The sequence below is a fragment of the Pinus tabuliformis genome, chromosome 6 (assembly GCF_031772625.1).
Source record: "Pinus tabuliformis cultivar Carrire ecotype Pingquan chromosome 6, CPIR1, whole genome shotgun sequence".
NCBI classification, from domain to species: domain Eukaryota; kingdom Viridiplantae; phylum Streptophyta; class Pinopsida; order Pinales; family Pinaceae; genus Pinus; species Pinus tabuliformis.
Window position 1 is genome coordinate 290,447,478 of NC_142292.1, and position 16,412 is coordinate 290,463,889.

Sequence of the window (16,412 nt, forward strand, 5' to 3'; positions counted from 1 at the left end):
CAGTGAAAGAAGTTTTGATGTAGGTGATTGGGTATTCCTACGGCTACAACCATATAAGAAAATGTCCCTCAAGCAAGCTAAGAAGGACAATAAATTATCACCAAAGTACTATGGTCCGTACAAGGTGTTGCAAAAGATTGGTACTATGGCATACAAATTGGAGCTTCCTACAGCTTCTCGATTGCACCCAGTTTTCCATGTTTCATGTTTAAAGAAGGTTATAGGCGACAAGCTCCCAGTTCAAACAATATTGCCAGAACTTGACGAGGAAGGAAAAATTATATTGGAACCGGAAGCAGTCACAGAAACAAGAACTCGGCAGCTACGAAATCGATCAATTTCAGAGTATCTTATCAAGTGGAAGAACTTATCCGCTGAAGATTCCACATGGGAGGATGAGAATTTTATGCAGAAGTATCCAGAACTACTCAAGCGTTGAGGACAACACTTTTTTGAAGGAGAGGGGCATGTTGGGTCCCTATAACACTAGTGATTACCCCATTACTATTGTAGTTATACCCCTTATTAATATTGTTGTGCCCCTATTGCCCCCATATTGTTATTACTGTGCCCCATAGAATCCCTCTATTGTTATTTTTGTGGCTTTATATTATTATTGTTAGGTCAGCTGGATTATATTGTGGCTCCTTAGACTCCTATATATAGAAACGAGGTTTTGTCATTTGTATCATCCAAGAATTTTTCATTTATGTAATGTAAAGGAGGTTGCCCCCTCGAAGAGGCTGAATTCTAAGGCGTTGATCTATCTTTTCTATCTTTTCTTGAGCTGGTTTCATAACACCCTAGGTAACCAAAATATACATTAATTACATCATGATTTCACATTACATCAGTAAAAAGATCAAAATCCCTAGGTGAAAAGAAAATTCTAGAAGAGACAGTGAAAAATTGGGCAATCTGGCAAGTGCGCAGCACCTAAAGGGAGTGCGCAGTGCCAACTTCCAGTAGAATTTTTAGTGCCTTCCTGAACTCCAAATATGGCTCATGATAGCTCATTTTAAATTTTATCCTGTATACTTTCCAAACCTACCCTTGCTTTCCAATTTTACCTTGATTTTCCCCTCCAAAATTGCAATCTCCCAAGACTACTCAAATACGCAGCGCCAAGCTCCAAAAATAGGCAGAAACATGAAATTTTGGTGGTTTTTTGGCCATTTCACCTAGCAAAACTGACTTTTTTAGCTGGAAACATGGTTTTTCTAAATGTACATGGCCTTCTGAATCCAATGGTGGTGGCCATTTCTCCAAAAAGTGCCCCAAAAAAGTGCGCAGCGCCCTAGGCGCTCCGCATTTGGCCAGTGGACTGATAGAAAAATTGTCTGAAAATGACAAAAAATGTTAACATTTCAAGCCAACTTTTGACTGCCTTTCAGGTTTGCAAATTAGGCATGGGATAGCTCGTTGGAAAGGTTATTGAGTCTAGTTTCTAGAAAATCTTTAATTTTTCCATTTTAGTTGATTTTCCCTATTAAAAGCCCAATCTCCCAAGACTGGTCAAACGCATAGTGCCTGAAGGGAGTGCGCAGTGTCACATTCAAGACAAAGTTTGGAGGTCTTCCTCAATTCCAAATTGAGCTCATGATAGTGCATTGGAAAGGTATCTATGTCTAGTTATCATTTGACTCATCAAGCAATTCATTTGGTCACTCTAGCTAGGAGAAAATTTGATTTTCCAGAGGTCACTCCAGAAGTGCATCAACTCTCCTGAGGCAAATGATGTTTTGGACATTTCTCCCAAACCATGAGACTCATGTATAAACTGAAGGAGGTTTTTCTTCTTGGGTCTAAAATGGACAAAAAAATTTATCACTTTTTTCAAATTCATCTTATCTTGCTTAGATACAGCATTTGAATAAAACCTATCCTGATGTGTGGAACAGGGGATTTGTAGAAATGAAGGGAAATGAAGGGGATGAGGGGCTTCTAAATTCTTGATAAAATTTTTGGAAGTAGGGAGGGATTTTAGGAATTAGGGGAAAGTGGAATTTCAAGCATTGAGTGAGGGGAAGGGGTCCAAAAGGGAAAAACACAGGCCTAGTCTATAAAAGTGTCAAAAGCGTAGCAATAGGCTAGGGTTTCTAGAAAAATGATGATTTTGAGGGATATGAGTGATGGGAAGTATTTAAGAAGGTATATAAAGGTTAGGGGAAGGTGTATGAGCATAAGGATATAAGTTTTGTTTGTTGATTTGACCATCCAGGAAAAATTACCTTCAAAACCCTAGGAGAGGGAAATGAGCCTTACCTAAGCAAAACTAAAGCACAAACAAGGTGTAAAATGACCCATTGGAACCTTAAATAATGATGACAACTATTTGGATGATGGTACACTTAGCCGAATGGTGACATGGACTAGTACTTGGAAAACTTTGGAAGGAGTGAAAACAATCCTAGACCTAATACCTAATGACCAAATTTTTCTTGAAGACTCACTGAAATGACAAAAATTTGACTTTGACACCCCAAGACCACTTTATAAGAGCATATTTGATCATTGGCAGAAGGCTGCAAACACTGACACTAATAGATCCTACTCCTTACAAAGTGTTGTGGTTGCAGAAAGGACATTAGATTATTGTGACAAAACAATGCAAGGTTGAAATACAAATTGGTACGTATAAGGATGTAATATTATGCAATGTAATGCCAATGGATGTATGACATGTATTGTTGGGAAGACCGAGGCAATTTGATCGGAAAGCTATTCATGATGGGAGGAGAAACACTTATACTCTAGAGAAGGATGGAAAAAAACTAACATTGTTGCCATTGAAAGATGACACTAACAAAGGAGCACCTAGAAATAGTGTTATGCTAATGAGTGGAAAGGATCGGTTGCAAGAGATTGGAAAAGGTGAAGAAATGCATTTTGTTGTCATAGGGAGACCAAAGGTACTTTTAACTTCCACAAACTTAGAAGATTTACCTGAAGAAATCAAAACTCTGTCAAATGATTTTGTTGATATTATTGTGGATGAGTTGCCAAATGTATTGCCACTAATCAGAAGTATTAGTCATCATATTAATCTAATACTAAGAGTGAGTTTGAGAAATAAAGCAACGTACAGATTAACTCCTCAAGAGAATGCAGAAGTTGTAAGACAAGTGTAGGAACTGATGGATAAGGGACTAATAATAGAGAGTCTTAATCTATGTGTTGTACCAAGAGTACTCAGTCCAAACAAAGGAGGTGAATGGCGTATGTGCACAGATTCTAGAGCCATAAACAAGATCAAAATCAGGTTTAGATTTCCTTTGCCACGCATGGATGATTTAATGGATTGTTTGAGTGGATCAAAGTATTTTACTAAAATAGATCTAAAGAGTGGATATCAAGAAATAATAATTCGAGAAGGAGATGAATGGAAGACTACATTTAAAACAAACAGTGGGTTGTATGAGTGGTTAGTGATGCCTTTTGGACTCACTAACGCACCTAGTACATTCATGAGATTGATGAACGATGTCTTGAAGGAATATGCAGGAAATTTTGTGATTGTTTATCTTGATGATATTCTAGTTTTTAGTAAAAGTAAGGAAGAACATCTAGAGCATCTTAAATTGGTTTTAAGAACTCTGCACAAAGAGAAACTACTGATAAATCTGAAGAAATGTAGTTTCATGAAGGAAGAATTAATTTACTTGGGATTTGTAGTTTCTAAATAAGGATTGAAAATGGATCTAGAGAAATTCCAAGAAATTTGGAGCTGGCCTATTCCCAGAAATAAATTTGAGGTAAGAAGCTTCCATGGTCTTGCAAGTTTTTACAAAAAGTTTATCATAGGTTTTAGTGAGATTTATGCACCAATTATTGAAACAATTAAGGAGACTAATCAGTGATTCAAGTGGATAGAAGCAGCAAACATGAATTTTAAATTGCTGAAGAGGAAAATCACAGAGGAACCGATTTTATCTTTGCCTGATTTTGAAAAGGTATTTCAAGTTGAAATAGATGCTAGCGGAGTTGTAGTTGGCACAATTATGAGTCAGGAAAAAAGACCGATAGCATACTTTAGTGAGAAATTGAATGAAGCAAAGAAGAAATATTCTTCTTACGATAAAGAGTTTTACACTATTGTACAAGCCTTGAAAAATGGAGACATTATTTGTTACCAAAGGAATTCATATTGTATTCAAACATTCATGCATTATAGTTCATAAATAACTAGCTGAAATAGAACCAGAAACATGCCAAGTGGGTAGAATTTTTGCAGAGCTTTACTTTTGTGATAAAGCACACAAGTGGTAAGTTGAATAAATTCATTGATGCATTGAGCAAGGTAAGTTTTATTGTGCAAGAATTCAAAGTTGGTGTTGTGGGATTTGAAGAAATGATTGAAATGTACAAAGATGATGCAGATTTCAAAGATATCTATACAGCAGTTCAAAATCCAATAGTTCATAACAGGAGTCAATGGTTATATTATCTCATCCAAGTAGGCTTATTGTTTAAAGGCAACAAGTTGTGTATTTCCAAATGTTCTGAGGGAAAACATAATAAAGGAGAAACATAGTGGAGGATTATCTAGTCACCTTGGACAAGATAAAACCTTTGCTTAGGTGAATGCTTTTTATTATTGGCCAAAAATGCAAACTGATGTTAAGAGATTTGTTGAGAAGTGTAGGATATGTTAGCATGCTAAGGGGACAAGTCAGAATACAGGATTGTATCAGCCATTGCCAATACCAGACTGACCATGGGATGCAGTTAGCATGGACTTTGTTTTGGGATTACCTAAAACTCAAAGAGGGAATGATTCCATTTATGTTGTGGTAGATAGATTTTCCAAGATGGCACATTTCATTGCTTGTAAGAAGATTAGTGATGCAACACATATAGCTAATCTATTTTTTTCAAAAATTTTAAGATTACATGGATTGCATATAAGTATTGCATCTGATAGAGATACAAAGTTTGTAGGACATTTCTAGAGAACTCTTTGGAAGAAACTAGGAGCTAACCTCAGTTTCAGTTCAACATACCACCCTCAAATAGATGGACAGGCCGAAGTAGTAAATAGGATTTTGGGAAACATATTGAGAAGTTAGTGCATCAAAATCCTAAGCAGTGGGATTTAGCACTAACTCAGACTGAATTTGCTTATAATGACACTCCAAACCAGATTACTAGAATGGGTCCATTTTAGATTATTTTTGGAATGAATCCAAGAGGTGTGTATGAGCTCATAAATTTGGGTAAACAAGAGACAAGAAGTGCAAAAGCTGAAGAGTTTGCAGAACAGATGCAAAGACTTCAAGAAGATGTCAAAGGTAGATTGTAGGAAAGCAGTGGTAAATAAAAACAGAGAGTGAATATGAAAAGAAGAGAAAAACAATTACAAGTGGGAGATTTAGTGATGGTATATTTAAGAAAAGAAAGATTTCTTGCTAAGACTTATAATAAACATAAAATAAAAAAGATAGGACCATGTAAAATTGTAAGAAAGTTTTCAGCTAATGCATATGAAATTGAATTTCCAAAAGGGATTGGAATATCACCTATTTTCAATATTGTAGATTTGTATCCATACAAAGGGACAAAGACAGAGCTACAAGAGGAAACTATAGAAGATGAAGTTCAAACTTTGAACTGGGAAGAACAAATGCCAAGGCCATTAATAAAGAAGTTGAAGCTGTTTTGGAGAAAAGTGTATCCAAAAGAACCAGAGGATAGATTGATTTTCAATACCTAGTCAAATGGAAAGGAAAACCAGTGGACGATGCTAGTTGGTTAACTACAACAGAGTTGGAGAAGTATGGAATAAGCCCTGAAAGTCTGAAGGATGATTCTTTTCTTCCCGAGGAGTCTGATGTAGGAGCATCTAGACTTAGCCAGCAATGTGAAAGTCTATTCACATGTTGTGGCTAAAAAAGTTGAATTTCACTGGCCTGAGTGGTCAAAAGTTAGTTTTTACTGAGAGGGTTGGATCTCTCAGGAAATGAGTTTTATTCCATTATTGTAATAAGTAGAAATTGTCTTATTTTAGATTCAAAGATAAGTTGTTAGCATAGGTGTGTGATAGAGTTAGAAAATAAAGATTGATTGTTAGAATGTTTGAAAATAGAGATTGAGTTGTTAGGAAGGATTGTATTGATAAAAAGAAGAAAAATGTAATGTAGATTGATTAGCAAGGATGAGAGAGGATTGAGTGAAGCAAGAGTCAAGTAATAGAGCGAGGATTTCCATATGGAGACAGGGGTCTTTTTAATTGTTGTAATCAAGCCAGAGGGTCGAGACTCTGCAACATTGATAGTATTGATAAATTGATGCGTGTGGGATTATGTATATATACATATATATGTATAGATATATAGATATATATATATATATATATATATATATATATATATATATATATATATATATAGATATATATAGATTCTGTGTGAGATTTCATTTTACGTTTTGTTTATTTTTATTTGGGATATAATCGAATATTTCTATGCTTTCACGCTTACGATATAAAACACAAAGTTAACAAAGATCACAGGTCTTTAGTGTTAATAATAGTAGTTGATGCCTGCTTAAATCCCAACCGTTGGATCACCCATATTGCATCGCAAATAAATACTAGTATTTGGTCGGACCGCAGGCCTTAGGAAGTTGCGAAGTGCGATCGCTGAAATATCGCATCACAGAAAGCCTTGTGTGTTATCGGACCCAGCTGTGGAACATTGTGGTTTGCGATTGCGATACATCTCATCACAACATCTCAGTTGGAAAAGAACTAGACCTCAAACATATGTGTGTTATGTGATGCAAAGGTTGAAATAAATCACATCGTAATAATTCAAAGAGGAAAGCACCAGGCCTTGAAACCTTACGACTTGTGATAGCGATATAACGTGGACCGTTGGATCAATGTGTTGCAATCTATGGTGTACCACCAAGCGATCTATATTCAAAGGGGAAATATGAGTGTTCGGGATTTTACAAAGGAAATCAGAGTAGCACAGCAAAACATTGGACTGTAAAGGAGATAGCAAATGCGGGGCTCATTGTTGATAATTCTTAAAACAATTTATTCCTGCATCACTCTGATGCAATGGATGGAGAGCCTGGAGTGGCAAAGTGGCCACATTAATCCCAATATCCTTGATCGTATCTAGCGTGTTGCATTCTTCCTGGTTAACTTCTCGCAAGGATCCTTCTGGTAAAGAAATGATCCTTAGGTCCATTTTTCGTTCCACTTTTGGAACACTCACACTCACTTAATTTAGACTGACTTGCACCATGCTCGATTTCCCAACGCTCACTTGGATCTGACCAACCTGGATTCGCAGCTCATGCAAATCCTTCTGGACACTCCCCAGTCTCTGCATATATTGCTACTCAAAGTGCGACCATAGCTCGGATGTGGTATCATGAACCTTGTCACAGATCTCATCTAAATGGTCATATGTTAGCACAATAGGGTACACTTGTGATTGTTTATCTGATTTCCACTTCTTCTGCAGACCTGTTGCTATCTCCTTGGTGTTCTTTTGAAATTTAAATAGGGTCGACACCTCCTCACCCCCATCGCCGCCCTGGTCAATTATCTCCTGCTCATTAGCGCACTGTGAAGTTGATTTGTTTCTTGCTTATATATCTTGTTTTTCATTCTCATCGTGCTCTTTAGCAGCGCGCTCCTTTGCAGCCTATTCTGTCTCCGCAACTACCTTAGCAATAGCTTCTTTTTTCTTCTGTTGGGTATCTTTCTCCCACGGGACTGCATGTTCTCTTTGTTTCTTCTGTTTTGTAGTAGAGGTTTACGAGGAGGATATTTATCCCTCTTTTCTTGTCTCGACATCCAACTAGGTAAGCTCGTGCCACTTTGCTGGCCATTAACCTACAACCTCCTGTACATCTCTGTAGACCACTAAGTACGACAACTTGTGCCATACCTCTTCAGGGTCTTTCCTCGTGCAGATCCAGAAGTTTTGAAAGTATATCTTAAATTTTGCGAAGTCTCTAAGCTTCTCAAACAAGGTGGGAGATAACATTTCCCTTTGGTTTATAGTCATTCGAATGTTTGTCTCCATGAATACCCAAAAAACCTTGGATTATGTACTTTGTACTGCATCTTTTGTCTGCCACAGCGAAGCGAACTTCGCTGCCTCTAGGAGGGTCTCATTCAGTGGAGGGAACTGACTATCCTCTAGAAGTCTCCATGTCACCAAAACAAAGAGAAATAAGAGCCAAGCATTGTGGAATGGTTGGCTATTCTCTTGCGCCTTGCGAAATTTCGCCAAAAATTCTATACACAGATACTGGGCCCAGTTATGCTGGACCCTGTTTGCACACTGCAGTGGTAATGAAATGATCGGTGTGGGCACTTCATCTGCATGATTGAAAAACATTATCTTTCTTGCTAGGATCTGTGCTACAAATTGTACCACATGATATATTATGGAGCAATATAATATCCACGCTTTCCCTTTACAAGCTCGAACTCAGTCTTCATGCAGTATGCGAGTTGTTTTTCCTTGGATTTTCCCAAAAACTCCTTTGTCAGGTCTACTCCTTTATATGGGAGCTTAGTAATCCAATGGATTAACATATCCATGAGGGGGATAGGCTCACCTATCCATAAGAACCCATCATGCACTAATGTTAGCAACTATTACACACATGTTGTATTGATGTTGGAGTAGTGAAAATAGGGTATGAATAGCATGTGTAATAGCCTCGCCAGCTGAACTCCTCGAACCCATTTCAATGGTTCTAACTTCATGACCCCTGTATACTCATAGTATATGAGGGACATATACTAATTTGTTGCTAAATGGGGGAATTTCGCATGGTCGACGAGGTCTCAGTCTTCTATCTTTAATGCTGGTATGTGCGTTAAGAGTGTACCCTCAAATTGAACTTCGGCTGGGAGCAGTGGCATAGAAATTGAAAACTTGCTGGAATCGGGGTCTTTGGTCACCTTCTCTATTCTCTTCATGGAAGCACATACGTCAGAAGCATAGTGATTAGTTCAACATCCTCGGCATCCAACTCCTCAATCTCCTAGTAGAGTTCCTTTTCATCTAGATCTAGGGGCATAAAAGGTTTATTTTTCTTATCCATTTTTCCCTTCTACCGCGCCTCATGTGGATGCTTTCTGGATGAGTGGTGCACTGGTTCAATGACCGAATTCTTTTGTTTTGGCTTAGACATAGATTGCTTTGGCCTAGGCGATTTTGGCACCGTAGGTACTGCTGGTGTAACTTCTATGCTCGCAACTTCCGAAGTTGGGGCCTCAGACACCGTGGCCTCAGAACTCATAGGCTTATATATCCTCTCCACAGAAACTAGCCACAATGTAGTAGAATAATGAGCGAGCCCTGGGTGCTTGAAAAAAACCTCCCAATCTTCTTGGTGCATGCAAGAAATTCTTAGACAACAAAGTATTTCTTTGCAGACCAACAAGACATACTTATAGTGATTTTTGGATTCTAATCCAACCGTTCCCTCCATAACTCTGTCATAAATGCACCTTTGGTGACATATTTTCAAATATTTTCACCTTAATTTCCTCCTAACAGGATTTTATCAGTCCAATCAGCTACAGTGATGCCAACGACTATTTTTGGCTTGGGCTGCGTGACACCCTCCTCCATGGCACATTGTCTTGAATGCAGCCTCATCTGGTACACCCTTGTCAATCATCACGCAACCTATTTTCTGCCTTGTCCTCCCAGTCGGGCAGTGTCTTTTATAGTCATGCACTCCCTTCCAACTACCTGGAGCACTAAGACTATCCTGCATTCATATAGAAATTTCCCAGGGGTAGGATCCCTCGTGTATAACTTCACTTGGCTCCCATTCACTTTTCCCGTAAAAGGTTCACCATTCATCTTTGCGAGCTGAACTACACCACCCCCTACAGTTTCCTTGATAATATACAGTCCTAACCAATGCATTTGGAATTTACCCAGAAATTTGGTGAACTTGTTATCGTATAACAACATAAGATCATTTATCTTGAAAGTGCGAAGTTTGATATGATGATAATGCCACGCTTTTTGACGTTCCTTCTGCACTTGTTCGTGGAATCCTACCCGAAATCGATCCTCTTCTAACTCCATTAGCTGTGTGAGACATTCCTCCAAAGCCTCGCGATCCTCCGTATCTATAAAAGCTGTTATGCGTAGACTAGGTACAATGTACTCCATAGGCATCACTACTTCGATGCCATAGACAAATCTAAACGATATTTTCCCTGTCAGCTTTTTACAGGTTGTCCTAGAGGCCCATAGTAGTGCAGGTATGCATACATCCCAGTCATTCCACTGCATGTTACAGATTTTTTTCAAATTTTTATCCAAAATTTTGTTAAAAGCTTCAACTGTCCCATTTGCCTGCGGGCGATATGGTGTTCTCTTCTGATGGTAAACATGAAATTCATCTATCATTACGCTAACTTTTTCATTCAGAAAGTGTGTTCCCCTTTCACTCATTAATACTTTTAGGCATCTAAACCATGTTAAGACATACTCAAATAAGAACTTCATTGCAGTAGCCACTATAAAATCCTTCACTGGCTATGCTTTCACCCAGCAGGTTAAATATTTCGTCGCAGTGATAATGTAGTGCGCGCCCGTTTTCCTTCCAGGTAGCTGAATTTTCCCAATAAAATAGATCACCCACTTCTCAAATTCCTATAAGGATGCTTGAGGATGTAGCGATAGTTCATTCCTCTGTAATGGTCTGCCAGTTTGTTGACATGCATCGCACACCTTACAGTATGCTTTGGAATGCTTGTGTAATGTTGGCCACCATAATCCTGCGCGTAAAATATTATGCACAATTGTTTTCCTTGCATAATGGCCTCCCGCAGATCCCCCATGAGCTTGAGCAAGAATAATATCACACTCAAATTCTGGCACATATCGCCCCAATATTTCTTCTGCCCCCATTTTGTACAAATGTCCCACAATGATTGAAAATATGTTGCATGAACTACTAGTTCTTTCTTCTGTTGAGGTGTGTATCCTTCAGGTGCCATCCCTGTAGTTAAGAAGTGAATAATGTCAGAAAAATGGTCATCCGCGACATGTACCATAAAGAGTTACGTGTTTAGAAACCCTTCCTCAAATTACTAGGTTCTTCATTTGTTTCAATCCTTCATAGATGGTTGGGATCGACGTTCATCTCGCCAGGCTTCATGATAACTTCAAAATCATAGTCCTGAAATAATTAAAACCACTTGCAAATCTTTCCCCCAACACAAGCTTGTTGACCAGGTACATTAACGAAAAATGATATGTATACATCCTGAAATGTCCCCCTAACAGATAGTTCTTGGATTTCTGTAGCACGTAGACCATGGCCAACCCCTTGCGCTCTGTCGTTGAATAATTTTTTCAGCCTTCAATAAATTCCTACTTGTGAAGGCTATAGGATGGTGCAGTTCGCCTTCAACTACCTATATTAATACTGCACCCAACGCAATGCAAGAAGAATCCACATGTACATGGAACTCCTTCTTCCAATTGGGAAATACCAGGATGGGCAGAGTCACCATCTTTTCTTTCAACACGTCTAATTTGCGCTAGCATTCTTCATCCCAACAGAATGTTGCATCATTCTTCAGCAGTTTTTCCATGGGCACAGTAATTCGAGCATAGGCTTTAATGAATATTCTATAGTGTCCAGTGTGTCCTAGCATCACACGCAGCTGCTTGATGTTCCTAGGGGCCTCCATGTTCACAATAACCATGTTCTTTGCAGGTTCCACCATCAATCCTTGATTACACACAACATGACCCAGCAAGATCCTAAAAGGAACACAGAATATACATTTTTTCAAGTTCAACGAAATCTGGTATCTTCAACCTGTATCCAACATAAGGAACAGACTTGCGACATGGCAATTTTCCAATCCAAACACGGTCCAGTCATCGAAGTATGCTTCCAGAAACTTATGGATGAATTCTTTGAATGCTGCTATGACGACGCGAGAAAATATTCCAGGTGCATTCTTTAAGCCAAAAGGCATAACAATGTACTGAAAACAACCCCACTCTTTCACGAAAGTGGTTTTTGTTCGATCCTCTAGTGCAATCTTAATTTGGTGATAGCCCGAAAACCCATCATTAAAGGAATAGGCTTCTTTCCCTCCTACATTGTCTAACCCTTCATTTGTAAACGATGTTGGAAATGGATCGTGAACACATGTATCATTGAGCTTCCACAGATCTATGTAGATCCTTATTTCACCATTTTGTTTCTTCTCTTGGACTACCATTAGGCTCATCCAATTGGACTCTTCAATATGTTCTATAATTCCTACATCCAACATTTTATCCAGCTCTTGGCGAACCTTCTCCTTATACTTAGGATTAAGGTGATAAGGCCCTTATTTGACAGGCTTTGCATCCAACTTCAATGTGATCCGCATAACCCCCAAATCACCAAGTATGCACTTTAAGTATGAAAACTTAGTGGGGAAGAGATCCTAGTATTCGTGGAGTAATTTAGAAACTTTTTCTACTATAGCGTTTTCCCAATAACCTCCAATCTTCACAATTTGTTTTCTTCCTTAGTGCCAATGTTTACCTGTCTTGTTTTCAAAGGTGTGGAGATGTCTGGGTTCTCTACCTGTGGTCCTTCTATTTTGCAATGCCCTTCTATTTATGGAATATTGATATTCTGTGGGTCTTCTTCCTCCTCTTCTGTGGTTACATTATAGCATTCCAATGCATGGCACAGCTAGGTACTCCAATTAGGTTGGGCCCATTACATAGGTTCCTTTGGCATCCTGAAGATAACCAGTTTAATCTCTTGAAGAACTTTGTCGATGCTTACAAACCCGTCCTCAAAACTGAAATTCAATAATAAAATTTCTCTCAATACATCCCATTCCATCGTGCCATGGCGGAGCTCTGTCTTGAGATACTAGTTCATGGGGATAGTATCCAAGGTATGACAAAATATATGTACCCATTGTAGCTGTGGTTCTGTCCCCCATGCCTTAGTCCACTTCGCCAAGTGATCGCTAGGATCATCCTTAACAGTGTACTTCTCAGTCATTCTTGTATTAGCATGCCCAAATCGTAACTTTATCATTCACTTGTAATCCCTCCATCCAACAAAGATTTCCTATGCATAATCCACCATCGTGTAGGTGAAGAGCGTAGTGCCAACTCTAACACTTGAAAAAAGTGGTCTTTAGGGATTTCGCGCTCAAATTCATCTAAAATCATATCTATGTCAGTCAGGCCATCATAATAAGGTATCTTCCTTACATCCGAAGAAACACGTCATAGTGACTTCATCATCATATTGCATCGCAATGTAGATACTTTAGGTAAGTGGTTATGCCAATGCTCTAATTCCTCATATGAGTCAAAAGTACATGAACTCTCCCAGTCCTATGCAATCTGTCCATTCGCCCTTGGATTGATCCAATCCTAGTCTTGTGTTGTTATCTTGTATATTTGATCTAGTTCATCGTCAATTTCTACATAATCGTGGATAGGTTCAGTATAGCATTCTCTTTCCGCAGGATCCAATGGCACTATGACCCTGAGCGACTTCTTTTCCAAGGTCATTTTCCTCTTTTTCAAATTAATAACCCTATTCATATCAATATCCCAGTGGATTCCCAGGAGTGCGAGGTAGGGATTACTGTCATCGAAAATTTATATAACTTCGAAGTCTGCTAATGCACTTGCACCTTCAATATCACCCGTCACTCCATACAATCATCCCATGGGGATGATTTTCTGTTGATTCTCCATTCAGAGTTGAATCAGAGACCACTGTAGCATAGGCCTCCCCATCCTTTCCCATGTCTGTTTCAGTAGAACATTCGCATCAGACCCCAGATCCAAAATTACCTGGTCCATCTCATAATCACCTATCCACGCTGTTAGTCACATTTCCTGTCCTCTTCATGCCTTATGGTTACCAATATTTCTAACTATTCACTACTTTGTAGGAGTCTTTTCCTTATTGGCGTACATGTTTATTAAGTCTTGCAATCCTTCCACAACCTTTCTGTCATGTAGTAACTTCATGCAAGTCTCCAAAAAAGTAGTGAGTACGAAAGGAACAACCCCTTGTGTCGCATTGGTCTCTGGTGTCGTTTCCTGGCATCCTGAGGTGGAGGCCTCAGTGAAGCTCTTCTTTGCTTCCATGAATGTTTCCTTAGCGTGGTTAAGGTCAAAGGTGGATTATTTCTCAGGAGCTTTCCAGACCCATCTATCTTCCTCAAGATTGTTACCTTTATATGCAGCCGTCGTTGTACCACTTCTTAGTATAATATTAATGCTATGATCTTCCTTATGGGGCTCAGCCCTCATCATTTGTAAATTCTGCATGGGCTGTTGAGGCTACGTTTTCTTCTCTTCCATTTTAGCTATTAGCACTGGACAATCTTCTATGGCATGGTCGAATTTCCTACAATATTGACACAAAGGGTGTGTAGGATTCGGGAAATCTCACGCGAAGTGCCCCAGTTATTCACAGTTGTAGCAGATAACCTTACCATGACCTCTACTAGGTCCTCCTCCTCGTCCTCCTCCCCAGCCTTGAAAAGCCCTGCATGCTCCTCCTACGCCTTGACTCGAGAGCCAAGTTTCTGCTTGCATATGGTAAGTAGGGGTTCTTTCCATCATTAGCTCATAACTTCGACAATGGCACTCATCATGGCCCACAAATTTACAGAAATAGAAAAACTGTTGTTGGGGTGTCTGAACAAATTTCTGAAGTAAGTTGCAATTATGCGATGTGTGTTTCCAAGTAACTTAACAAATAGCACACCATAGCACAACTCCCATGCTCGACCCGGCTGGGACTTTTGGCTTCAAGGGGGCTAGGCCCCCCCATAAGATATTCACATATATTGGACAATGATCTTTATCGTGCCTATGGCCCTTGCACTTCAAGCACGAAACCTTTTCGCATACTTCTGGCTTAGCCTCCTTCTCTTTCTTTGGACTCTGTAATTCTAGGTGCAGTCTCTCTAACTACGAGTGGATCTCTTGTACCCCCAGGTTTGTATCATGAATAGGTGATGTGTGCAGCCTCATTGCGATACCCAAGGATTCTTCTTGTGTTGCTATTTTCTGTTGTGATAGAGGTATTATTAAGTGTGGAAAAAGCGATGCTATAAACTAGTCGTGATGCTAAGTGTTTGATATTTTCATGTTAGGCTACCCGATTTGGCACTTCAAACTCTGATCAAAGTCCCAAGGTGTCTCATCGAGTCTCATATGAATCTCCTTAAATTCAATTATTGGTTGTGCCTCAGATTTAGGCTTACTAAATTATTTGTTCAGAGCTGCCTGTGTTTCTGCTAACAATGGCTGAGGATTATTAGTGCAATATTCAATGTACCAAGTTAGCACGTGATCCTGCAAGGTGGTAACCAATTGTGCCTTCTTTATATTTTCATTGGTGATTTGTTGCACTATCCATATAGCGTTCACAACAAACCAGAATTTCTCCAGATCTTCACTTCCTATTCCTTTGAAGATCAATATCTTCATTTTGTTTGCCATGATGAATGGTGGAGGTGGAGGTGTAGGTGAAGGTGTATGCAGTGGAGGTGGAGGTGGAGGTGGAGGTGGAGTGGATGGATGAGATATCGTTGGAATACCCTAATTTATTAACTGAACAATGCCTTGTGGTGTAGTCGGCACCGCCCCTTCATTGTCCCTTCAAGGAGGTCCAGTTAATGAAGTATACTTTGGACCTAATCCGTTACTTCTAAATACTCTACCACTTCACATAGCTTAGAAAATTAAGATAATGGATTTACTTGCTTTTCACATAATAGCATTGTAATCCAAGTATTTAATGACCTCAAGTACTTACCTTGCAATCCTTTGAAGAATCTTCGCTCTGCTTCACTATAGCTAACTGATGTGTCAACTCCAAATTTAGTAACAAATCCTCCTAGAATTCGATCAAGCCAATGATTGACAACCTACGATCTTGTTTTCAGATACCTCTAGTCATCGTACCAATTCTAGAGTCCACACTATAGGACTATTGAGTTTCCATGTCCCTTGATCGTCTGCTAATTTTGCCAACCACTCATATAATTCACATGGAAAAGTGCAAAAGAAAATTTCATGTATTTCTATATACATATATCTATTCAACTAGTGCTCCTTCGATAGGTATGGATTCCTATTTTCCTAAGCCACTAACTCATGAATCTTCTAATCTAACCACTTTTCATTCTCCTTCTTAGTTGGATTCCAAGGATATGACATCACACATCTCTTTTAAGCAAATCTCGGTCCCAAAAGCAGAAGCATTTGTTAGCTTAAGGGGTCCTGACCCAGGTTCAAAGTTAGTTGTGCCAAACAAAAAAACCCTACACTATTGGCCCTTTCAGCAACAACCCGCATAGCGCGGGCTGTAGTATCACCCAAAGCAATATTTGGGGATGCTAGAACCAATTT

The 16,412-nt window shown here is 39.1% G+C and overlaps 1 protein-coding gene across 1 annotated transcript; it reads right to left on the bottom strand.

Moving 5' to 3' along the window:
• Positions 1-9,668: 9,668 nt before the first annotated feature.
• Positions 9,669-10,406, bottom strand: LOC149258472 (uncharacterized). The gene has a single exon (XM_089418852.1). The coding sequence runs from the start codon at positions 10,404-10,406 to the stop codon at positions 9,669-9,671; it is 738 nt and encodes a 245-aa protein (XP_089274978.1).
• Between the last annotated feature and the right edge of the window lie 6,006 nt (positions 10,407-16,412).

What these genes read in the sequence shown, in the direction of transcription:
- LOC149258472 (XM_089418852.1), bottom strand. Translation starts at nt 10,406, where the DNA reads ATGATAGATGAATTTCATGTTTACCATCAGAAGAGAACACCATATCGC.